At 53.2% G+C, this 25,600-nt stretch overlaps 1 protein-coding gene across 3 annotated transcripts in view; it reads left to right on the plus strand.

The window, feature by feature from the left end:
- TRIP4 (thyroid hormone receptor interactor 4) overlaps positions 1–25,600 on the plus strand; it is a 51,158-nt gene that overhangs the window by 24,189 nt on the left and 1,369 nt on the right. Inside the window, exons 12-13 of one of the 3 annotated variants that reach the window (XR_008822862.1) lie at positions 4,803–4,905; positions 9,773–9,953. Coding sequence is in view for 2 of the 3 variants with exons in the window: in XM_056344850.1 (XP_056200825.1) it covers positions 4,803–4,905; positions 9,524–9,624 (204 nt within the window). In the remaining variant the exon portion in view is untranslated. Of the gene's footprint in view, positions 1–4,802; positions 4,906–9,523; positions 9,706–9,772; positions 10,009–25,600 lie in introns of those variants that run through there. The other 2 variants (XM_056344850.1, XM_056344849.1) reach the window with 2 other exon arrangements.

Here is a 25,600-nt window from a genome sequence, read left to right on the forward strand (position 1 = left end):
TCTCAAGTGTCAGAGAAGGTGAGTTTGTGTCTCTGTTGGCTCCAAGCTGGCTTGTCCCCTCCTTTGCTCTTTTGCTGTGTGCTGTGGAGTGGGGAGACTGACAGCCCTGCTGCTATTTCTGGTGGTGATGAGCTGGTGATGGGAGATGAGGGATAGTGAAAACAAAGTGTAGGGAACATTCATTAGCAATTATCCCTGCTTGCAGCTTGCTTGGGGTGGCTGTTGGGGACATCTGATAGCCACTTAATATATGTTCAAAGCGCTAGCTCCAGAGCCAGGATGAATGTGAGGGTGGGTCTGATGGCCAGTTTTTGGAGGAGCTCAGTGCTCAGCTCCCTTTTCCAGCTTGTACTCAGATGCTACATTTAACCTCGAGCTCTTTCTGTGTGTTAAGCTGCCTTCCCCCCCGCCTCCCCCCGCTAATCTCTTCACAGCTAGGGTCTTACAAACCTGTTAGCAGCAAACTGAAGCCCAACCAGTGTGGTCGCAGAGATGGGTCGAGCAGGGAGGGTGGTGGTTGCGTGGATGCCAATGTATGGAGAGTATACGTGGGGTTTTTGACTGTGTGAAGCAGTGGGCTGGAGCAGCAGTTGGTAAGCTGTGCCTGCTGTTCGCAGCCCACGGAGCCCACCGTCCTCCAAACTGTCTAGTTGCAAGCCTGCTACAAGGTGGCAGAAGGTCTGAAAGGAGGCTGAATCATTCTTTTTTTTTTTTTTTACACCATAGTTATATTGCATAAGCCCTCTCCTTCAAGCTTTCCTGCTCCTCTGCAGGATTGGAGGAGGGTGGGTTTTCTTCTTCAGGGACAACCTGGCCTCTGGACTATATTTGCTATAGAAAGCCTTTTTAACCATCTTCTCCTAAATGCTAACTTGCTTCCTAGTAGAGGCAGTGTCAAAGCCTGGAGTACTGGCACCTGTCTTATTTACACCCTCAAGATTATAATGATGAGTGCCATTGAAATTAAGAAGGAACATCTCCCATCAGACTCCTGGCTGGTTTTGATTCTTGGTCTCCAGTAGAGAGGGAGAGTGTTTCTCTCCAAGATGACCTTTTATTTAAAAAACTGCTGTTGCAGATCCTCTTTACTGGGGATATGCTCTGCCTTCTCTCTCTGGCTCAGTAGATGTGGCTTTTGGACTTTTACTACAAGTCTCAGACAGTGGTTGCTGTCTTGTGGGGTGTAGCAGTTGGGAGTAAGTTTGTTCTCCCTCTGCTAAACTTACCACGTTGCAAATTGTAGAGTGATTTGACTGATGTCTTACAGCAGCGACATTGAGAAATTAGGTTTTTTACTTGTTAGACACTTGGGCAGCTTTGGAAAATGTAATGGGGACAAGAACGTGTTTGGTGTTTTGGTGGCAGCGTCTCTGCTGAGACCAGAAGCCAGCTGAGTAGCTGCCAATAGGAGAGGCACCTTTGGCACGGGGCAGGTAGGTACCGATGTCCTAGCTAAGCTGCAGAAAGAGCCACAGAGGTGGAGGAGTGCTGCCATTCAGATGCTGTCTGTCTTGGTCTTGTTACGACCAGAGCAGATAGCGTAGATAGAGTTGGTGGTGGCTAAGGTGATGTTGCTCATGGTGGTCATGCATGACATTAAGAGCAAGCACTGTTTAAGGGACTAAATAACAACGAATTTTGGGAAGGAAATACTGACAGCTCCAGTGACCTCTAGGGAATGAGGTCCATGGAGGTGGTTTCTAAACGTGAAATATTGGCAGCTAGTTATAGGTGTGCTGGGGAGAGGCTGTGGTCGTGGTCCTCATGATGTGTGGCAAAATCATATCTGGCTGTTTCTCTATTCAGTTTGCAGGCAGTGGTTTCAAGGGTGCAGCAGGCACATCTAATTTTTTGCTGCTCTCCAAGAGGAGTCTCTGTTCCTACCAGCCCCTGGCCACACACTCCTGCTGTTCACCTGCTTCGCTGGACCCTTCTTTGAGCAGTTTGGTCCATTAACCTGGCAGAAAACTGACTTTACCCAAAAACTCCCTAAATTTCTGCAGGTGAATGAGGAGAATTAACTTGTGGCAGGGACTGGGGGAAGAGGGGAGCCTGGACATTAGATTGGCTCAGCATCTTGTGGGAGCTCAGTCTCATCTCTCCACCTGGGAGCATCTTGTCTCTAGGCAGAGGAAAGGGTTACAGCTTTTTCTCACCTCTGGCAGGCAGGAATATTCTGCTTTTGTTGTTTACCAGGATGGGATAAGATGTTTCCCTACAATAGGAAGCCTTAAATGTAGCAGCTTGATAAGAGGCTCCTTCCCTGCCTCCCAGGAGTGAGATGCCAGAGGAAGGACCAAGGCTTTTAAAATGCAAGACGTGAACAGATTTGGCACACATACAGAAATGTACCCTGTGAGCAAAGATAAAAGGCTGCAGTGTGGAAGTGTAAACCCAAGTCACAGCTGTGGCATCCGCCTCAGCCTTGGGATTGGATTGAGCTGGAAGCTTTTGGAGCTGAAGGTTTGATCCTGGTTTTGGATGAAAGCTGTCAGTAGAGAAACCAACCTCACTGTTGCTTTTACTGCTGATGCCAGGGTGCCTGTTAAGGGAATGTTCCTTGTGTGTGGGATTGTAAGGTGTGTGTGTGTGGGGGACATGGTGATGTCCAGGTCCACCTAGGAGATGGTGTCTGAGGAGATACAGGAAGCAGCTGTACTCCAGGCAGCAAGACCTCTATGGCACACTGGTTCCAGACACACAACCTGGTTGAAGAAGCCACTGGTTGAACCGTATGTAGTAGAGTGGGGATGGACTATCTCTGCGACCAGATTTGGATGGTGACTTACACCCCCTGCTTTATGGTGTGACCTTCAGAGGCTGTGCTGTTGTGGGAGCTGCAGAGTAGGTCAGGTCCTCTGGCTGCAGAGCGGCCACTAGTCACCCGCGTGATGCTGAGAGCAATAAAGCAGTGCCAGCATTTTGCACTTACCAGGCATTGGTGGGGGATATTCACGTTGGCTCTTTCTAACCTTCCAAGATCCTCCTTCCCTGCAAATGGGAAATGAAAATCCTTGGCATTGGCATGGAGCAGTGGAAGCAAGTCAAGTAACATGGCTCAGCCAAAAAAAAAAAAGAGGAAGAAACCTGTCCAACCCCAGATTGGTACAGCAGGGTGTCCGCGTGCAATGCAGATCAGTGTGGCTCTTTCTCCTCCAGCGCGGGTGTTGTACAGAGCAGCTAAGTGCACGTACATCTCTCTCTTGCTCGGTGAACAGCTCTTACACGTTGTTGTAAAATGAGAGGGGCTGGAAATGCTTTCTCCGGTTGATCCAATCCTAGTGTCAGGCTTCTGTAAATCTCCCCTAACTGCTGGCAATGCTGCCAAACCCCGCTACAGCACAGGGAGGGTGGGTTGCTCCCTGCTTCCCTCTCCATGCCCAGCTGTTCCAGGGCAAAACCAAACTCATCTTGGCAGGTCAGTAAGAGCTTTTCAAACACTCAGCCTAGGAGTCATTTGTTAGTAACAAATGGGGGATTTGCCAGGACACGCTGCTCCATCTGGTCTGGCATCCTGTCCCCTACAGCAGCCTTGACAGATCTGCTTGAGAAAGGCAGGGGAGAAAAGGAAAAAAAAAGAAAAAAAAAAGGCAGCAGTTTTTCCCATGGAAGAAAAAAACCCACTTTGGCAGTCTGTTTGAACAGGGTTTCCTGGGCTGGAGCACCTTCATGGCATGCTGTCACCTCTGACCCTGTCAGCACAGCATTGTAGCTAATGGAGAATCTGAAGTGATGGTTGGCATATGCATTTTTTTATTACTGTCTTGCATTTCACTTCTAAACACCAGTGAGGCTGAGCTGCATCCAGAGGACCTTGGTGCACTTCCCTCATTGAGTGTTTTTTTTCTCTCCTTTTTCTCCCCATGGTTAATGAGAGAAACAATCTGTTTATTCTCTCCCTATTAAAATTCCCCTGTGTCTTCATCACAGTGAAATCTCTCTGTAGACTCCATGTTTGGAGACAGCCTTGTGTGGAGATGGCTGGCTTCTCCAAGCCATCAGCTTGGTGTGTTGCAAGCATTTTTCTGTTGCTTGCCCTTTACATTCAGAGGAATCTCAAGGGCTGTGTCCCCCACAGCAGGATGGTGCCCATTCTCCAAATATCAAAGCCCTTGTGTTTGGACTGAGCTTTGTGGGGAAGAGGTGGGGTATCTGTAGTAGAAGTACCTGTAGCTGGGACAGCTGCTTCAACAGAAGAGGTGGCCACCCTTTGCTGGCCATCATTTTGTTGGATTTGCCAAGCTGTTTCGGTTGAGGTGCTGGTGTGCTGCCCGTGACTGGCAGGGGTTTAGTGGGGGTACCTACATCCCTGGTCAGCTGAATCTGGGAATGCGTTGGACTGAAAATTGGTCTCATGCTTGTCCCAGCACAAAGCAAGGCAAGCTTGGCAGGATCCCCAGCCGCCTCTCTGTTGATGCCTCGTGCTTTAGATCAGCTTAAGGCAAGTGTGAAACCACACCTTTTAGGCAGTGAAACACAGGTCGGTGCTAAAGGGGGCTGAGAAGGATTAAGGAGCACACAGGGAAGCAGCTTGGTGAGCAGATTCGAAAAGGGAGCAAGCTCTAGCAGAGGCATGATGAGAAGAGACTTAGAGAGGGGCTCACTGATTGAGATCCAAAGCTGCAATGGGTGTTTGGTTTTTTTTTCATTGAAAGTTCTTGAACTGGTTTAGTCTGAGCTGCTACAGCCTAGATATAACCCATCTCTTAAATAATGATTTCTCTGCTCCTGATTGTCGAGCTCTTTCCAAACCCATGGCAGTTTGCCTGACTCTGTTTTCTGTGTGTCTCTGTGTTCTGCAGTATCCGGATCTGAGCCAGGAGTCTGGGTCTCCATTTGTCTTTATCTGCACTAATCCCCAGGAGATGGTTGTGAAGTTTCCCATCAAAGGAAAACCCAAAATCTGTAAGTAGTAAAGTTTCCACAGATGCCCCCCTTGGCCTTTCATGCCTGCTCTCATCACCATCTCTGCTTGCCTTTGCCATATGAGTTCGCAACCTTTGCCCTGTGCTCTTTGATCTGTAGGTGTTTGTTTAATGACTTGAATACATCTGTAATATTTTTTTTTGTCTTTGGTTCCCCTTTCCCCAGATGTTGCTTCCTTCTAAATACATGCCTCTTCCTGCCTCTCCAAACACTCAGGAGTCAAAGAGCGCTTGTGTCTGCAGCTGATCCGCTTCTGGCATCAGCCTGAGTCAGGATACGAGCCAGTGCGGCGATGCTCAGGCAGACCCATGCTAGCTCCTTGTCTGTGTTCAAAATTACCCTTTTGCCTGTGAGGATGGTGAGGACTTGAAGCAGCAAGAGCTGCAGGGCCAGATGGATGTTCTTCATCCGTAGGCCAGCATGATGGGGTGTCCTGGCAGAGTTGCAGGGAAGCACCGCAGCATCTGTCCGTGCTCCGCTTGCCAGTGTTGTTAGTCCCTTTTATGAGCCCACCAGCCCCTCTGCAGGCTGCCAGTTATTCCTACCCGCTGCTGTAAAAAGGATGGAGGAGGGATGCAGCAGCTGGGGAGCCTGCAGTAGCTTCCATCCTTATTAGCAGCCTCCCCACCACACAGCCTGGAGAAGGCACTGTACACGCTTTCAGGGGATGTGAAAAATTAATTTGATGGGCTAAAAGCAGCATAAGGAAAAATAGTCTTGGCTGTTTGTTTAGCAGAGCTGATGACTGGGTTTTCTTTCTCATTTGCAGTGTGGTTCTCTAGGAGTAGTTATCTAGTAGCAGAGGGGTGGCAGTATTTCTCAGTACCAGTTAGGTAAGGGCTTTTGAAGCACAGTGTAGGATTTTTTTTCTGTTGTTTTTGAGAGCTTTTTTTTTCCCATCTGTGCTCGGAGAAGCACCATTCTCCCACGGCTTCAGTCTCTTCCTGGGTATTGGGGGTATTCATGCCCTGCTGGGGTACTGAGAAGGCAAAACGATTTGGTTTCTTCACAGCCTTTGTAGCAACAACTGGGAGGTGTGTTCAGCCAATGGTGACAAACGGTGCTTGGTGAGCTGCAGCACTTGGATCTTGCTAGTGGCACTGTCCTCCTGCAGGGACAGGTCTTTCCCGGTGTGCCAGTGAGCAGGCAGGGCTGCACCGAGTTATTTAGGATGCAAACATCTTTTTGCGGTAGAACAGCCTCATTGCTGTGGCGTGCTGGAGCAGCTGCTGTGGGGTTTTTTCCTCTTTTTTTTTTTTCCCCTTGTTTTAACCTCTCCTTGCTCTTGTACAGGTGCTCTCATGCCCCTTCACTGCCACATCTGCCTGCATTCAGCCGGTGGTGGCTAAGGGGAAGCTGCTGTGTGGTGTGAGCACAGGGCAGCCGGCTTCTGCTTGTCTGCCTCGCTGGGTGCAGGTGCTGCCAGTCCCCTCCCCATCTGTCACATTGTCTGCTTTGTGTTGTGACACTTTCCTGCTTGGAGAAGGATCAGTCTAACAGCCTGGAAGGAAGCTGGCTGTGCTGGCGGCTGGCTGTGCTGCCTGCTCCTGCTGCTGGCCTTGCCTTTCCTGCCCTCCATCCCGACAGGAGCTGTCATGAGAGCAGCGGCAGGGGAGACTGTGGAGTTGCATATTCACCTCCCGGAGGGGACATCGTCTGTCTGGGTGATATTTGTGACAGCCTTGGGAAGGAGCAGGGAAGCCTTTGACCTTTCATTGGAGTAAGGCGCTGTTTTAATAGGAGCTGGCATTACATCTGAGGCAGTCAAAAGCTTAATTCTCCAAGCTGGAAGCAGAGCAGGGGGAAGGTGCTGGCTCATGTCCCCACCTGAGCTCACCGGCTGCCCCGGTCTTCTTGAAGCCTGGCTCAAACCATGACAAAATGCCAGTTTGTCTTGTTGGGAAGCCAAGCCATAGTGGTTTTCCTTGCCAGATAACAGCATGGACCTTGCCACAGTGACATCCGAATGCTTCTCTGTTGCAAGTTAGCTGTTTCTAGCAGCATGGGGAGGGGAAAAAAAGAAGTAACATAGCTCAATTTTTGCTGCCAGGGTTATTGTTTGTGTGGAAGGGATGAGTACTGTGTTTGTGTTGCATCTGGGAGCATGGCTTTCCCCAGACACATTCCTGCTTAGTTTTAGCACTTGAGGACAAAGCTTCCTGGCAGTTCTCAGGGGTGATTTCCTTGAATCCAGGCAAAGCTTCCCTGAAGCCTCCCTCAAGCATCGCTCAGAAGCCACTCTTCAACAGCCGACGGCTGGAAGAGTGTAAAGGAGAGGGTGAAGGGACACGTCACAGTGTGAAATGAGAGTCCTTAAATCATTGAGTGGAAAAAGAAGGGGACCCTGGGGCTGTTGCCTTATTTTTAGCCTTTTCCTAAAGGTTACCTGTGTGGTGTTTTATGTTTGCCAGCTGGCAGAGCAGAGGAGCCTTCTGATCACTTTTGGGGTCCAGGAGGAGCAGGCAGGCATGGTAAATATGAAGCTTCTAGCCCTGGAGATGACACAGTGTTGGTGATGGGGGACCAGAGCATGGAGCAAAGCGTGAACTTGCTGCCTTTCTCCTGCCAAAAACCCCACAGCTTGGTGACACAGTGGTCTGACACACTGCTTCCAGACAGTCTGGCTGTCCTGGCTCAGCCACGTAGGGTGCCCATTGCTGTTTCCAGCCACTGCAAGGAGGGGGCTTCTTCCCCACCCTTAGGCAGGTAGGAGAAGTCTTCTCCCACAGAGGGTGGCAGAGGGGATGTTGGATCTCCTCCACCTCCTAACTACGGCACAGGACAAGAACGCTGTCTGAAAACAGATGCTCCCATTAATGCCCTATTTTGCCCTTTTGCTTGGCCTCAGTTTTAGTTTTCTCATTTGTGATGGTGGAGAAATTTTGCAGACAGCATTTTGTGTCCCATGGGCTGCGGGCTGGTGTTTCTGCTCCTAATTTCAGCCTGACCGTAGCTGTGTTTCAGTTTAGGGATATATGGCATGGTGACTTGCAAACTGTTGCTCATGTCTTTTTTTCACACGTGTTATGGTTTTGGTGCATTGAACTTACTTCCTTCTCAGGCTCAGACAGGAGGAAGGCTGGCCCAAAACCCAAGCTGAAGGAGGAAGACTGGTTTCAGGGAGGCTGTTTTGTCCTGGTGGGACATCCTGAGCAAAGCTGTTTTGTAACCTACCTCTGCTGGGAAAAGTATTGTCAGGCTCTTCGTTGGGCTGAAATCGAGAAGTTTTCTTGGTTTGAAGGGAAGGTGATGGTCTCTGGCTGGTTTGGAGCCATTTTCTCTGGACAAGCACCTGCTTCTCATGGCACATGAGCATTTACTGGCAGTTTTTGGAGCAGTGGCCAAAGTGGGACTGGTTTGGAGCCTAGTGGTTCTTGTCTCCACCAGGGATTAGGTCTACTGTGTGCTGTAGCTGGGTTGGAGGAATGTAGTGGTCCCAGAGACCACATGGGCTGTGCTTCACCCACAGGGTGGTACCAGGATTGATCCCCCCGAGGGATAATGCTGAGGGACCTGGATGAAGTGCTGCCAGCTCTGGCTCCATTCACCTCACTGGGATTTTGCTGGGATGGGCTCTTGTCTGTCCATCTCCTTAGGATCAAACTCTGATCCCCTTGCCTACCTTCCTGACGGTATGACCACAGCGGACCCCCATGTCCCTCCCAATGGGTGCGAGAGATGCTCCCCAGGGACTGGGGCCACCCTCCCCAGCTCAGAATGGGGTCTGTGTTGGAGTCCCATCCCTGCTCTCAGCTACAGACAGAGGCAGGATGAGGCTGGCATTTGGAGGATGGGAAGATGCAGGGGAGCAGGAGCAGGGAGGCGAGTTCCCAGGGAGACATGGCATTAGAGGAGGTGACTTGTGCTGGCTGACAGCAGAGCTTCTCTGGGAGGCTGGGTCTTTGCCGTGCTGCATCGCTTAAGGTCACTTTCCTTTTCTTCCTCTCCCTTTTGGAGGAGAGAGCTTTGCCTGGGAGAGCGGGAGCATGCTTGCTTTTTTACAGACAGGGAGAGGGGTACAGGGATGCTCCTCTGAGGCAGCACATCTCCCTCCTGGCTTGCTTGCTGTGCCTGGCTTTTGGCTTCTTCTACAGGAGTTCCCCAGATCTCGTGTTCTGGTGTCCTGCTCCTCTCCCAGGCAGGAAAGCGGAGCTGGCAGCAAAGCCACCAAAGGGCTGTGAAGGACAAGGGGAGGCAAGTGCTTTCTCTGGGTCTCACTGGAGCAGCTGGCCATGGGCACCTGGGCTCCCAGAGGCACTGCCCAGTGGCAAAGGCAGCATGGCCCTCCCAGTTGGTGGCCTTGGACGCCGCCAACCTGGCACTTGGCAGCACTGAGCAGTTGGTCCCCATGACATTGTGTGCCCCATTGCATCAACATCCCCAAGCTGAGGGTTTATTGTCCCCAAGCCCAGCTTTCTGCCACACTGTGAAGAAACATGACTGCAGCATGGTCCTTGATGGTCTCCCATCTCCTTCAAATGTGTTGACATGCATCCTGCGGGCAAGCGAAGGGATCGGTTTCCCCCCTGGTAGTGGCAGGCAGGCAAGTACTAGATGTTAATTTACTCTCCACCTTGCTGAATTTCTCCCTCTTCAGCATCTCTTTGCCATGTTGGACATATTTGCCCCTGGCTCTCCGGTGTCACGCCTGCAGAGGGAGGCCATGGTGGCTGGAAACGCCTGGCTCCTCAAGCATGATAATTGAATGTGACAGGAACACACTAACTAGGAGACCTTGCTGCCTCCAGCTTATTTGCATTGCAAATAGCATTTAAAAATAAAGAGTGATGAGAATTTGTTGTGTTTTTTTCTTTTCTTTTTTTTTTTTTTAATCCCCTCTTTACAGGGAAGCTGGATGCAAAGATCCATCAGGGAGCAAAGAAGGGGTTAATGAAGCAGAAATCGATGGGGTGAGCCTCGGGGGAGCAGCGCTTTGTTCCCAGGAAGCACCCTGACTGCCACAGAAGGGTGCCAGGATGATCCTCAACTCTGGAAAGCAGGTGCAAGACAGATCCCACAGTTTTTAGGTATTGCTTTATCCATTGTGTTCCAAAAGCATTAAAAGAGATGTGTTTTCACTGAGCTCTTGCCCAACAGCCCTGTGCTTCCCGGGAAGTCATGCACTGTGGACAAGGGTGGGTGGGAGATGGGGCTTGACAGGATGGGATTCAACCAAGCGCTGGCATCTCCACATCTCCTGTGAGCACCAGATCCCAGGACGGGCAAGGGGAGCTCGCGAGCAGCGTCCAGCCCAGCTCCATCCATCTCTGCAGGCAGGAGGTAGCTCCATCCTGGCTTTGGCAGCATCTCCCTCCCCAAAATGTGCCTCAGGGTCTTTTTGGCTGGAGGGGGTCAGGCACATCAATGGCCTCATAGGAGAAGAGCAAGGAACTGGGGGATGAGAGGGATGGCTCCTAACAGCCAGAGAGCCTGAGCCCTGCCGAAGCTGGGGACTCGGGGCGAGAGGTGGCCTCTGTTCCTGCTCGGAGGCTTTCTGCTCACAGGAGCACTCTTGGCATCACCATCACCGGGAAGCGCCCAGCCTTCTCTCCTGATTTGTATCAAAGCAGCAGCCACCCCACAAAGCTGAGCCCCCCCTCCAGCAGCTGTGTGCTGGAGTTAAAAACCTGTCCTACCTTATGAATAAGATTAATTTCTCCTTTTTTTTTTTTCTTTTTTTAATCCTTCATATTCAGCATCTCCCCGCATTGCTGTGTCTGTGCTCATTACACATTTGTGTTCACTGGGCTGTGAGCTTTTCCTGCCATGTTGCTCCAGGCTCTGCCTTGTTGTGGTCTAAGTACTCCTCCTCATTCCCTGGAGCCCACCCTGCTCCGGAGGGGACAGAGCAACCCCAGAGCACTGCTAGCATCCCCCCTCCTGCTCAGGGACATGGTGGGGAGCAGAGCAGGGCTGCTGGCTCAGCTGCTTGGCGCGATCACTGGTTGCAGGTTGTCCCAGCCCTCTGCCTCTGTTCCTGTCACTACCCCAGCAGAGAGGAGGAGGGTGTGAAGCCTTCGTGGCAGCTGCCTGCACCCCCTGAAACTCAGCAGCTGGATGCTGCAGCGCTGGAAATGATCCCGCTAGCACTGTCCTTTGCTCCAGGTGTTGTCTTCTCATTCCTTTTGCTGCCTATGGGATCTCTGAGATGCTGGCAATGGTGGCTCTGGATTCAATGCCCACCCACATCATTCCTCATTTGGAAAACCTCTGTGGGTGTTTCAACTCTGAGTCGCCCAGGCACAGCCTGGAGGTTGTGGTATGGGAGCTGCTGTTTGACATGGCAGAGGGAGACGGGCTTCTGCGGCTTCCTTCTTCCTCTGGCTGCATCCCCCATCCACCAGCCTGTCCTGTCACTTGTGTCCCACCAGTGTGGTCCCAGTCTGCTGTGCTGGGACACCGGTGGCTTCCTGGCATGTTTTTCTCTTCAAGTATTGTGGAGGTCTTCCTTTCTTGGGTCCGTGTGCTTTGAGAGCAAGGGGAAATGTCAGTGATGCCCATAGGAGTGGAGTTGGAGAGAGACAGGGGACTTGGGGTGGCATCCTGTGGTCCTGGTGCTGTGGGGGGAAGGAGGCAGTAGAGGACTTGGCCTTGGTGGCTGGGTGGGAGAGGCAGGACACTGAGGTTGCTTTGCCTGAGCTGCCTGCAGCTCCCTGGAGCATCTTTCCTGGAGGTGGAAGGCATCGACACTTAAGCAGCTGGCCCAAAGGAAGCGCTTGTGGGGCCAAGGCTGGGGAGATGCTCTTCCAGGCAGAAGACAGGTGCATGGAGAAGGAGCATCTGGTTATGTGGTGGATGTCTTTCACAATAAGTCACTGATGTCTCTGCTGCCCTGCCCTGCTCCTTACCGGCACGGCCTGGGATGAGCAGGATGCTCAGGACACCAGGCACCCAGGGTGGAGAAGCACCCAGGGAGGATGTGCTCAGCACCCAGGGGTTGCACCCAGGCTGGGCTCCACATGCCACAGCCCTGGGGTTTCCAGCTCCCGCTCCTCATCCCAGGAGCGCAGCGCAGCGCCTTTGGACAAGGCTGTGACAGAGTGGGGTCTTGTACTGTCCCCGTGGGACAAAGGGACTGTGGGGCTCGTGACCTGCCCATCACAACCAATGCCCATCAAATTCCCCGTCTCGGGGCACTGCTTCCCAGGACGGGTCGCTCACCCTGTCCCGTGCCGGGCAATGGGGTCTCACACGGCCCCCCGCAGCGTGTGAAATACCCCCAGAAAGGTGCTTCCCCCCACCGCTTTCCGAGGTGGCACCGCGGCGGTTCCGGCTTCTCGGGGGGGAACTGCTCCGCTCCGGGCTTTGTTCGCCGCTCCTGCGCCCCGGCTCCCGATCGCGATCCGGTCTCCGTGTTTTCCGGCCGCGGCTGTCGGGCGCCGGCGCCCCCTTTGTGCGGGCGGCGCCGCGTTTGCCGCCCGCCGGGGGCGGTGTTCTCCGCCCTCCCGTTCCGGGACTCCGCCGTCCGGGTTTTGCGCCGCGCCCGCGCCACCCCGCTCCGGCCGCCGGTCGGGTTCCGGCTCCGGGCTGCCGCGTCCCCGCCAAGCCGAGCGGAGCCGAGCGGAGCCGAGCGCCCTCCCGCCCCGCCCCGCCAGGCGGACACCGGCGCGGCCTGCGCGGCGCGGCGCGGCCCGAGGCGCGGGTGGCATGGCGGCCCCGGCGGCCGGCCCCTAGCTGCCGGCGGAGCGGCCAGGCGGCCCCATGGAGGAGACTTAGGGCCGCCCGGGACGGGAGCGGAGCCGGGTGAGTGCGGGCCCAGCCCCGCGGCGCCCCGGCGGAGTGTGCGGGCGGGGGGGGCGCCGGTCGGGGACACCCGTGGCCGTTGGGCCTTGGCCCCGCTACCCCGCGTGACCGTGGGGCCCGGGTGGTTGCTGCCGCCGCGGCGCTGCGGCTCGGGTTCCCCCCGCTGTGGCCGTGGGGCCTTCCCCCGCGGCCGTTGGGGCCGGGACCCACCCTGCGGCCTTCGAGCCCCCCCGGCTGGTTTAGGCCCCCTCCCGTGGCTGGGCGCCGGCGCCGTGTCCCGGGGGCGTCGCTCCGTGACCGTTGGGACGGGGGTGTGTGCCCCCCCGTGACCGTCGGGGAGAGCCCCCCCCCCGTCTGTGGGGGTCGGGTACCCTCCAGAAGTGCGGGGTCACCCCCCTGCCACCGCGGGGGTCACCTTCCTCGCGGCTACGGCGCCGGGGGGAAGGCCCGGGGGCACCCAGGGAGCGGGTGGGCCTGGGGGTCTCCCCGGCTGTGCCCCCCCCCCCCCCGCCGCCCTGGCTGTGTGCCCGGGGGTCTCACCGTGTGCGTGGGGTGCGGATCCCCCTGCCGCGGGGGGGGACACTGGGCCCCCGCGTGTCCCACCGCCACGGGTGCGTGGGGGGGGTTATGGAGCCCCCATGGCTGCAGGGGGGGAATCCCCCGCGTGCGGGGTCACCGCCGGGGCAGGTCTGGGGGTGGCTGGGCGCGGGATGCGTTTCTGAGGGGGCAGCGGTGGCCCGGGGCGGGGAGTCGCCCCCTCTTGCTCCCCCGTCTGTGCACGGAGGGTTGGGAGGCGAGGGGCCTGGGGTGCCCCGGGCGGGCTGCTTCCCCCGGGGTGCTGCACCCCAGCCCTTTCGGGGTGCCGTGGGGGGTCGCGGCCCCTCGCGGGGGACTCCCGGGGTCGCATTTTCCCAAAGGCGTTTGGGGAGCACGGGCTGTGCGTGCGCGGCGGGGGGGCGGGCGCAGCCCCTCGGAGCGGGCTCCGGGCTCCGGCCCCCTCAGCTGCTACCGGGGGGGCCGCCGGGTGCCCCGGTGCCACAGGACGAGCGGCCGAGCCGCCACGCCGGAGCCCTTGCTGGTGGGGCCGGTCCCGGGGGCGACACGGTCAGTGACAACGTGGCCGAGCCGGCCGGGCGTCCCGTAAGGGCTGCTGGATCCCGCGAGCGGGACGGAGCGGAGAGGGCACCGCTCCTGCCGTGGAGCTCGGGCCCGGCGTGCGCCGGGAAGGTCACCGGCTCGGCCTGCTCAGCGAGGCCAGGCTCCCCTCCATCTCCCAGCCGGGTTTTTTCCCTTTCCTTTTTCCCCCTTTCTGGGAAGGCCCTTTCCCTTGGAGGAGGTGTTAAGACACGCGTTTGTCCTGGCACATGCCGAGGAACTCACCGATCCTTTTTACTCCCTGCAGAAGAATTAAGGATGCCGGCATCAGAGCTGGCTTTTGGGTTCCGGCATGCACAGGGGCGGCGTGGGTGCTCGCAGCCTTCTGTGCCTGGACATCTTCAGGAAAACCTGTTGCCACGCTTTGTGCGATGACTCCAGCACCGGATTATGCTGCACATTTCTAGCTCTTTGTTGGCAGTATATGACCACACACGCATGGCACTCAGAAAATCCAGTCAGTGTATTTTATTGATTAGCTCTTGACCAGAAATAATATATAATTTATTATTTTGAAGCTGTTTCGATCTCAAAACAGAAATCCTTGCCTTTTTATGCCCTCGTTCATCCGGCAAGGTTTTCTTCTCTCCCTGTGGGGTAGAGCTCACTGAGGAAGGGAGACATGTGCAGCACTGGGAGCACAGCTGTCTCAGTGGTGCGAAAGGATGAGGATTTAATGTTTCACCTAAACTGGCCTCGCATTCAGGACAAGGGCTGTGAGCCAGTTAGAGCCACCAGAGGAAATTAATTATCAAGCAGGTTGTAATGATCTGTAATAAAGTATGGCCAGGACACGGGGATTTTCTTTCTTTCGTTTTTCAAGTTGGGCACTTGGACTTGGTTTCCAGTGGCGGGTCTGTGTGTTTTGTGGGTCGCCATTAGGCTGCTCGTTAGCTGGAGGGGCTGGTGTGTGAGTGTCTACACACGTAGGTGTCTCTGCGCGTGCTGAGAACAGTGTTCTTCCTTTCCTGGGGAGAAGCTCCTGCAAATAAGGGACGTTTGTCTGTCTGTAGCCCTGTGCCGCGGGCTGTGTGGCAACTGCAAATAATCCCTCTGCAGTTGCAGGGCTGCAAAGTCCCCTCACGCTCGCTGCATCCGACTTGTCGAATGTCAGTGGGCACAGCATCTGCTTCTGCTGCCTTTAACGCTTTTTCCCTTTAAACCATTAGGTGAGCTGAAAATTTGCCTTTTCAGGAAGAAAGGGCTCACAGGGTGTAAAGGCAGCTGAGGGGTTCTCATGCTGTGTTGGAGCTACCTAACAGGTCGTGTATCTTTATTACGTATGAACAAGAAGGAAGGACCAGAGTTCACTCTGTCTGGTTTATTCTCTTTGAGAGCTGCGCTGAATCCTCCAGATTATATTTACAGTATCTTTTTAATTTGAAGTCCATAAATTAAAGAAAACTAGAAGCTGCCTTATCTTTCTAGCACTTGCATGTGGGTACCCCATCTGAAACAGAGTCGATGTCCATGAGTCCATGTCGTGGCAGAGGTTGGAGACCCGTGGCTGGGGTCATGCTCCTCAGGCTTGGCCGCGATGGAAGGGTGGTTGGGCACCAGAGTTGTGTGTTGTGCCTAACACTGTGATTTACTTGGCATTTCTTCAGTGTGTGTTGCCTAAAAAGGGATCTTTCTCTGCTTGCTCGTGGAGGGAAGAGGAGGAGCTGGACTGCATGGCGTTGCTGTCGACCTTGGAGGGGCTGGGAGCAGGGATGCACCTTGCTGCTGTCCCGGGGCACCTGGTGTGGCAGGGCTCAGATTCAGATTAGGGCCTCTGGGCACTGATGCAATACTAGTCCCAGATGTAATGCAGTAAGCCTCTTTGTCCCCTTTATCCAGAGTATTATGTAAATAAGATGGTATTTATGGTCCCAGGTATGTTGTTTCGGGGATGTGTGACAGTGTGCGTGCACAGCTATGCCCTTTGAGTGTTGACACTGCTGCTTCTGGCTGGCTTCCCCAGCTGGAGGCAGGGACCTGCCGGGGACAGGCAGCGAGCAGGCAGATGCTCGCGGGGATCGTGTCACATGCTGGCTCCCTACCAAAAAGAGGTGAGGCCGCAGCTGACCTTGCCAGGGGCTGGTGACAGTTTAACCGTGCTGGGTTGCATGTACACAGTGAACGCAACAAGCAGGTCAGATTTGGGTAGTCTGCAGGAGATGGGGTGCTTTCCCACTGAGCTGAAGGTGAGGTCCATGTTTATATTTGAGGTTTGCTGCAGAATATGGGCTGAAGTTTCCCTGACCTCTGGGTGAGGAGAGTCACAGGTCTGTTCCCAAACTTGCCCCATATTTATTTGCAGCTGATGGTCGTTTGTGGATAGGTGTTTTCAGAAGCACCAAAGTCCCTGAAGCACCTGGAGGTGGCCTGGGCTGCCTGCAGTTCTCCTGTGAAGCTGCTTCTGATGCTTCATGGGCACACGTCAAGTGCACGTGGGCTCTCTGGGTATGGGGAGAGCCAGTCCTTTCTCCATGAAGCTTGCTGGCTTATTTGGGAAAGTGGTAATTTCGATGCTTGTGCTGTGGTGGTAGCAGCTGGAGGGAGGATGATGTTGTTGCATGGGGGCGCCTGACTCCAGCAGGGTTTTGGGGATGTAGGAGGGTATGTTGAGGAGCTCACCTGGGTGTGAAGGGTCTTTTCTAAGATCAAGGGTGGGTACATGAGGCAGCTCAGAGCATGCAGCTGCCCTGGGAGTTCATCAGTAGCAGCTGAACCAGAGCTTTGGCCACCCTGGCAGCAGCTGGTCTGCTCCCTGTCCCTGTGCTGGGTTGGCTCAGGTGAGGAAGGGGTGCTGCTTGGTTTTGGGGAAGGGAGAAAAGAAGATCCAACTAGGATGTGGCTTCTTTTGCTGTGCAGTTATATCAGACGTGCTTCCTTGCTAATGAGGATCAGTGCCTTGTGGTGTGATGTGGTTTCACAGGAAGGAATGAGGTTCTGCTCTGACAGTCTTACAGCAGAGAAAATAGGGAAGGGCTGCCCATCTGGGAAACTTACTCTGTGACTCTAGTTGCTTGTGTGATTTCTTTTTTTTTTTTTTTTAATTTATATAATTTCTTTAAAGGAAACACCTATTTCACTCCTGGGTTTTGGTGAAAAATCAGGTTTTGAGATGAGGTCAAGAGGTGGTTTTGCTTTTGCTGCAGCTGAGTGTCCTTCACATACAGAAAAATTACTGATGTAGCTGCTTAAGCATCAGCTCAGATGTTGTGCGAGGGGGGTGTGTGTGTAGAGAAGGGGTATAAAATGATGTGAGTGCATTTTTGTGGATGAATAAGGGTAATTTCCAGAGAATCTTGATATTTTGTATATAAATGCTCAACTTCTACAATTAATTTCCTTCTTTGTGGGCTGCAAAAAGAAAGAAAATGGGAAGATAATGTTGTCCCTTTATGCTCCTTCCCTAAGCACATTGCAGATGCTCGAAGGTTTTGTGGCATTGGATTTTCCCTCCGAGCTGTTCCTGCCTGGCCACTCTTCTGATGTCTGGAAGGGTGATATCTTTTGTACAGTGCTACATCACGTATGACATCTCGTCTCTTTGTGTGGCTACACCAATTTATTGATAAAAAACCAAGGTAGTATGAGAGTGATTTTAATAAATTTGCTGGGCCCATTTGTGGTTTTGATTAAATGGAGTGTTCCTGGTTCAGACGAGTCCAAAGATTTGGCTTTGAGTTATCCCGGTGCTTCTCCAGGGGAAGAAAGGGCAGCCTGGGAGGAGTCTGCTCTGCAGCTTTTAAAGGAGTGAAAATGAGGTGTGTAATGACTTGGCTAACATTAACCGCCATGAATTCAGTTGAAGAGGTATAGTCTTACTAAGCTCCACGAGAATTACTGCTTCTTCCCCAAAGATTTAGTAGCTGATGCCATGGTGAAATTTCTTGTCGTGAAAATTCCCAGTTTGCTTTTTGGGGGTTTCATGTCTGATCTCTACCTTCCCTCCATACCTATTGCCACAAGTAATTAAAAGTGAGCTACTGCTACCAAAACAAGCCAAGTACACTTTGATGCATGGTTCTTGCTGGTTTTTATTGTATTCCTTTGCATGCTGGCTAATTCACAAAATTCAGCAATTTGCAATGGGTCATTAGCGTGAATTAGCAACTTTCTGATGTATATCATAGCTTTGCAAATGTGCTTTATTAATCTGTGAAATACACCTATTTATTATCCCTCCCAGGGAGAAAAAAATAAAAGGGATTTCTTGGTGTGGTACTCACTCTGCTTGCATTTGTCCCTGTCTGTGTATGCCTTCCCTCCTCCTTTACTTCCCAGTCTGGTTGTTTTTTCCTAAAGTGTTCCCAGGCTGATGGTTTGACAGCAAGAGAGATTACAGCTGCACGTACGGTCCTCTGCTGCAAATGATGCCTTAGCTCGTGTAGCCAGGGTGCCCTAATTGGTTACTGAATGAAGGGAATTAAAGGCTTTAATAGGTGAAGTGGCGGCTCCTTCGTTTCTGGAGCAGCAGAGAGATGTTTGTCCTCTTCTGAAACCTGGGAAATGGCCAAGACTGCCTGCGTGCTCTTCTCCTAAAAGAAAAAATAAAGCCCAGAAGCTCTTCTTTCCCTGGGAGCAACCTGGGGGTGAGTAAGCAAGCATCTGTCCACCCTCTCCAAATTGCACTGCTGTCCACCCTCTCCTGTCAAGGTGGGGCCGTGGCTGGGAGATGCTGCTCAGCTGGGCATAGCTCAGCTGTGGTCACTCTGGTGCTCTTCCTTTGGATGGAGAGGACAGAAATGAGACACTGACCTGCACAGAGCCCTCCCTGTGCCTGCCAATGCAGCTGATGGTTTCCCTTTCTCATGGAGGACGATCCTCATTGGAAACCCTTGTCGTTGCCACCACGAGAGCCCCAGCTTGGGACTGGGACCACCACGGGGTTCGGGTGGCCGGGATCAAGGCGAGGAGCCACGCCACCTCCAAAGCCCCTAAAGGAAAGGGTACAAACAGCGGGTTCAGAGGTGCCTGCTCTGCTCCCACCAATGCCCAGGAGCTCGGGCTGCTGCCAAAACGGTGGGTACCTTTCTGCAACCCTGCTGATGGCATTGATCAAGCAGGGAGAAAAGGGTGAGCTGCTGTTTTCCAGCACTTACTACAGCAGTTATTTATGCCCATTGGTTGTCTTTGGTCTTTGCCAGCTCTTCTTTCTTCCCATCTCTGTGACTGATGCTTCGGGGATCTTTCCTGGTCACATCCATCTTGCTGCTTCCTCTTGCTGCTGACTTTCTCAGGCTGTTGGCAGTCTTCCAGCCTGCGCGGAGCTTTATCTGAAATTTGTAAGCCTTTCTGGTTATTTTTATATGCGCTCTCTAGGCTGTGCATGAGGACAGGCCACTGATTCAGATATTCTTTAAGCCTCTTGTAAATCAGTTCGCTTCTGCGTTGGGGTTAGCAAGGGTGTAACCAGACCAGTCTTAAATCCACACGGCTGCTCCGCTTTACTGGTGGAAGCCAGCTCTGCTCGAGGGACAATCACCCTCCAGGTTTGTCCCTATGGGAAGCATTGCGATGCAGAACTCTGTGCCAAACGTTTGCTCAAATGTCCTGTTTTGAGTGTTTAATGTTATTTTTGGCAACAGCCAGCAGCGGCATGGCTGGCTGGGTTCAACAAGAATGGGCTTTGCAGTGGCAGTAGAGCACTGGGGCTGAGTCTGGTGCTGCCAGCAGCACCTCCGGTGAGCCATAGCTTGCCGACTTGTCTAGCTTAGACTCATCTGAAGCACTTCTGAGTTAATCCTAGCCAGTTATTGCTCACAGGGTTGCTTTTTGCTTTTGCCACCATGTAGCTGCCAATGGTCTGTGTGTCAGCCTTCGACAGGCAAACCCTGTGGTGATGCCTCTCTGCTCTGTGGTGCCCGTGCCTGCCAGGCACCTGCTGTGTGGCACATGCCTGTGACACCGTGACACCTGCAGTTGTGCAGGGTGGCACATGGGGATCGCGGGTGATGCAGGCTTTGGGTGAAGATGGGGCTGTGTTAAACCATTGCTGCGGGTCTGGTCATGACAGGCACATGGTGGTGTCTTCCAGTGTGCCCACACAACAGTGAGGGGTGAATCCCTGCTGGGTATCCCTAATTCAGGATAGATGCGAGTGCTAAGCTTGCAGGGAGGAAGCTGGCTCTGTTACCTTACCCACTGAATGCTTTTTCTCCCATGCATGTGTGTTTTTCAGTTCCTCCCTCCCAGTACAGCTGAGTGTTAAAGAGCTCTGGGCACCACTTTATGCTTATGGATGCGGATCTGTGTGCTGGGCTTGCTGATAAAGCTCTTGACCATTTTCAGCTGTCAGAGATTTTGAAGTCTGCAAGGTCACACTTGCTGGAAGAAGTCTAGCCTGGCATTTTTGGATGAGCAGGCTACGGTCCATCGGGTGTCCAGAGGAACAAGCCAAGCCTGAGCCTTGCTGCTACTTGCTCATCTCTGCAGCAGAGGCTCGGGAAGGGGACGTGCCTTGCACAGGACAGTGCCGCGAGAGTTGTAATGAAGCACTGACACGACTCTCATCTGCCCTGGCTGTGCTTGATGCTCCTCTTGTCTGTGCTGCTGCTTTATCCCACCACTGTGACCTTTCCTGCAAACCTAGCTGCTGCCTGGCAGGAGGTCTGTCAGCTCTCTGCAGGAGGGCTGTGCAGGCAGGCAAGTCACTGGGCTTCATGGACAGCTACAGTGAGGGTGAAGGTTCCCTTTTTCACGGGGAGCCACATGGAGAAGTTAAGGGACAACGGATACAAGTTGCACGGGAGAGGTTTCATCTCGACATTAGAAAAACTTCTATGGTGAGAACAATTGTTCATTGGAACAACCTCCATAGGGATGTGGTCCACATCCTCCAGCGAGTCTACATCATGGGAGGTTTTCAAGATGCAACTGGACAGGGCGGTAGATAATCTCATCTGGGCTCTCTTTCCTGTGAAAGGTTGGACCACGTGACCTTTCAGGGTCCCTTCCAACCTGGTTTGCTCTATTCTTCTACAGCTGGGGTCGTGTTGACACATATGTTCACACTTGCGTGTAGTGATGGTGCAAAGCTCAGCTTCCCATCAGAGAATTGACTCCAGCAGAGAGCAAGTAGGCACGCTGAGGTGGCGATGTTTGCCTGCTGTACTTCATGGGAACGAAATTAAGTGACATTTGGTGCCTTCGTATGGGTCTGTAGGTATTATGTGCCTCCTGCTTGAGCTGGGACCACGCACTTGAGTGATGCTTCTCTTGCCATTAGTTTTCTTGAAATATGAAGCTCTGGACTTCCTTGTGTGTTGGTGGAGGAAATGTGAGTCGTGTTTTATTCTGTACAGAGGTAGGTAGCTTGAAAAAAATGTGAGGGTTGAGAGACATCAAAATCAAATAATTGTAAATCTGAAGAACTGCAGGCTCTGGAGGCATGAACAAATGAAAAATTGGGACTTTGGTGGTGATGCTTCCAAGAGTGGTGGGAGGATTAAAGAGAAACTTGTTCCATTTCCCCCCATTTTGTGATGTTTTAAAAGGAAGGCCTGAAACATTTCATCCTTTTAGTTTTCTGCCTTTCTGTATGCTTTGTGTATTGGTGATGTTTGGCTTGTTGGGAGTTGAGGGAAGTGAGGGGGTCTGGTGAGGGCAGCTTTGCTATTGAGCCATGTTCAAGAGTGTTGGGTTTTTCAGCCCTAGACTGAGTTGTTCCTCAGTGCCTGTTTGGCATCAAGGTTAAAGAAGTGCCAATAAGAAAAAACTGAGTTGTAGCTAATCTGGTGAAGTGTTTTCTTCAAACACAGCCAGGCTGAGATCTGGCACCGTGTGCCCTTATCTTGTATCTACAGTTTTGCTGGACTCCTTTGTGTGCTGTAGTCTTGCTGAATGTTGCTGTAAAGGTCGTGTTTTAAGGTCATGAGCGGATGGCAGTGGATGTGAGGTTGAATTTTGATCCGAGCTGCGTCTTTTCACTGATGGTGAATGTGAAGTTGAGGCTTGATTGTGTCTTTAGTAGTGGGTGAGTGTTGTGACTGATAAATGTCCTGAGCCTTGCTCCAGGTGGAGTGATTGCCTGGGCACCCCTGCACCAAAGAGGTCTTTGCTTACATCTCCCATCATTCTCCATCTCCAGCCTCTTCCAGTGACCTCATCCGTCTTTTGTAATGCCTGGACTGAAATATTTCAGGGTTTTCTCAAGGATGCCAACAAATGACTCATGACTTGAGCGCTGCCCTGTGTCAGGTTCATCTCCAGTGTCAAGGCTCATCCTACAGAAACTTGGGAGTCCCAGCATAAGTTTCTTGACGTCTCTCCAGGTGCTCTGGCTGCATTGCATGCTGGAAGATGTAGTCTTGATGGGGTGCACCTCCATATTAAAAAAAGAAGGGTGTCTCCATTTTATTCAAATTGGGTTCAGCCTTCTCTCTCCTGGCATCTCACCAGTGACGGCCCGCTCAGCCCCGAGAGCCACCAAAGGTCTCCTGGCGTTGTGTGAGCGAGGAGGCGGGAGCGCAGCTCCTCCATTCAAAATCTTGCTTAATTCCACATTGAACAGCTTGTTTTGAAGCCCTGCACTTTGGCGTGTTTTGCAACAGCTCAGACTCCTGCCGGGTGAAGGCGATTGAGGGATCCTGCCCCCGTTGGGTGGCAGTTCTGGAGGGTGTCATGGTAAATCTCCTTTGTCTGCGGTGGCTTGACTGATGTATGGGGGAGAGCGAACCCTCCTCCCCTGCACGATTTCTTGAGCTGAAAGCAGCAAGTGAGTGAGGAAGCTCCTTTGTGCAGATTTCTCCGTCTCCTCTTGTGTGTGCCAGCTGGCTTGCGTTCAACATTTCTCTTTTTTTTTTTTTTTTTTTTCTTTTTTTTTCTCCCCCATCTCTAGAGAGAGGGGGTGGGGAGAGAGGGGAACATCTTAAAAAGAAATCTGCAGAAAAGACATGGGAGTTACTTAACAAAAATCCAACCCAAACAAGCCCAGCTGGGGGATTACAAATGTGGTGGAAGGAGCTGAGCGGGGAGCGAGGGCGGCAGCTTGGGAAAGGCAGGCATGTTTCCCCCGCACCCTGGGTTTCTTTAGTCGTAAAAGGAAACAAAAAGGGATCTTGTGTGGAGGCAGGGCATGGGGAGAGCCGCCGGCTGGCTGCCAGCAGCAGGAGGAAGGGCTTGGGCGCTGCGGCCCCTCGTGCCTCGCAAAGCGGGCCTGGGGCTCACGGGGACCCCTGGGCTCTGGGCAAGTGGGGTGGCCGGCGCTGCTTCCAGGGATGCTCTGCCCAGTGCCGGTGCTGCTGTGCCTTCCCTTGTGCGGGAGCGGGGGTTCCACTGCCTATCCAGGGTCGCTTCTGGCGGGGTGAGCACCTCACTGATACGCTCTGCCCCCTGCCCTGTGCCCCCCCGGAGGAAATGCTGTGTCCTGGAGATCTGCCCCCCGCCCCTGGTCTTTGCCGCTCCTTCTTGCGGGCATTCCTGAAAGTTAATCAGGGTGAAAATTGCAGTCAGTCATTTCTGGAAGCCACCAGAGGCTGATCCTGGAGTGCTGCAGGCTGGAGCACATGGGTATGAGACAGTCTCCCTAGTGTGGGCTGGGTGCTGCCAGAAGAGTTTTCTCCTGCATCTCTCTGCCCTTGAGCATTCAGCTCTTCCCCGCTTTGGTTTCTTGGCCTCTGGTAACTGGTAGAGAAAGCCAGAGTGGCACGGCTGAGCATCTTGTGCATGTTTTAGCACAAAGAGCCCGGGGCTTGTGTGATTTCCTTGCTCCCTTTTTGAAGGTGAGCTGTTCTGTTTGAATAGCTTTCTCTAGGTGTGTTTGCAGCTCCAAAAGTGAACTTTCAGGTTTGTCTCTTAATACGGTTGGCTCCGTCCCAGCCCATAGATGCGGATTGTAGAGGTCTTGGCACCTAATGGAGCTGAATTATTCATGTCTGGTGCTCTGTGTGTGCAGCATTCCCAAGCAGAAAGCTGTCTCCTTGTAGGATCTGCGCTCCAGGACTGCTCTTAAAACGCTTTGTTGGCAGGTCTCCAGGCCAACAAGTGAGCACATGCTTTTCATGTTGTGCAGGGATCAATCCCGCGATGGCAGGAGGTAAGGGGAAGGACACGTTTATAGCTGAATTAATCTCATCAGTCTGTTTTCTGAGATGCCGTGATTTGTGGCAGCATTACTCCCCCTGGCAGGAGAGCGGGGAAGATCTGGATATCACCTGGTGCTTCTCCAGCTTGGGCAAACCAGGCAGTGGGAAAGGGATCTCCTTCTCTGGACCATGGGCTGCAGTAGCTAGGGGTTCCGGTCCACCTGAAATAGCGATGACATGGCAGGTCGGGGGTCCCTGGGGGCCTTGCCTGGGAGAGAGACCCAAAACACTCCTCTGGCTGCAGAGATTGAACCTGCGAGAGTGGCTCCTTGGAGAAAAGAAATGGGGAATCGGCGTGGGAGCTTCAGGGAGGGGCTGTTTGAGCTGTGGGAAATACTTTATTGCTGCATGGAATGGATGATGTTTAGGTGATCCCCCCAGATCTTATACTGGGGTCCTAGCCTTCAGCCCTGGGCTGGAAAGGGCTGATCCCTGCGCCGGTCCCTCTTCCTGCGGTGGCATGTCTCGGGCTCCCTGCCCCACTCCTTTCCTGCTACACATGCCTCTCCTCTACTCCTGCAAATCCAGCATGTTCTTGTCTGTCCTGTTTGCGGTTCCCTTCCCTCTGCATTAGCAGAGCTCAGGCTCCCTTGATGCCTCCTCCATAGGGTGAATGTTTTTTCTCCTCTTGTTTTCTAACCCTTTGATTGTTCCTGGCTCTCTAATTGCTGGGGACTCAGCTGACTTCTGGGCTCCTTCTTCCTTTTGTTGTGGTAGGAATTGGCAAGCGCTGCTGCTGTTTGCATAGTTTCAGACCAAAATCCCGCTCATCTGCTCTCCTTATTTCATATATAAAAATAATATTTATATATATGTGTGTGTGCATGTATATATGCACACTTAAAACAGCAAGGTGAGTTTCCCAGTGTGAGCTGAGAGCTGCCCAAGCCGGCGTCACAGAGGTGCTCTGTGGAGCGGGTGGTGCTGTGCCTGTTGCAATACAATCCTGTGGATTGTCTGTCGCTTTGCTGCAGCTCTGAGACCAGATCCTCGTCCATATGTCCCTCTGATCTGAGCCCTTTGCATGCTCCAGCCTTGGGTGGGCAGCTTGGAGTGGGAGGCTAAGCCTCATCCTCTCCTGGTGTTGGTCCTGTGCAGCAGTGCTGTGTCCCCAGTGCCTGTCCCACAGGGTTGTGGCTGGATGCTACGCCTGGAAAGGGCTGTTACCAGCTACAGTTCTGGTTCATCCACCTCGTTACCGACTTCTCCCATCCCGACAAAGGAATCGCTGCAGATCCACAGCACAAAGGGAGCTGGCTGTGGCAGCGTGTGCCAGCCGGGGAGGTTTGTGCCGTGCAGAGATGAGATGGTTGCTGGCCCCATCGGCGGTTCGGAAGCAGATTGGTGGGGGTCGCGGCTGGGGGGCAGGTTGCTGGGGCACCAGGAGGAGGTGGTGGCAGTGACAGAAACAGGCAGGGCAGCTTTGGGAAGCTGTTAGTGACTCTGGTGCACAGAGTGATCTCCTGATTCGGCACTTTCTCTGCCGCTGAAATGGGAGGTCAGTGCTTTTCATTTCCAGCTTGCATGCTAGCCACTGGCTCCTGGGGTTAAAAATCTCCGTAATGACCTGTCAGAGAGTGGATTATTAGCTGTACAGAGCCGAGGATGCTGTGGGGAGCAGATGGAAAATGGTCTGGCTGCGGCAGCCTGTCTGATGAAAGAATCCCTGGCATTTTTACAGTGTTTGCATCTCTGGAAAC

Source organism: Falco biarmicus, chromosome 7, assembly GCF_023638135.1.
Source record: "Falco biarmicus isolate bFalBia1 chromosome 7, bFalBia1.pri, whole genome shotgun sequence".
In the NCBI taxonomy this organism is placed as follows: Eukaryota; Metazoa; Chordata; class Aves; order Falconiformes; family Falconidae; genus Falco; species Falco biarmicus.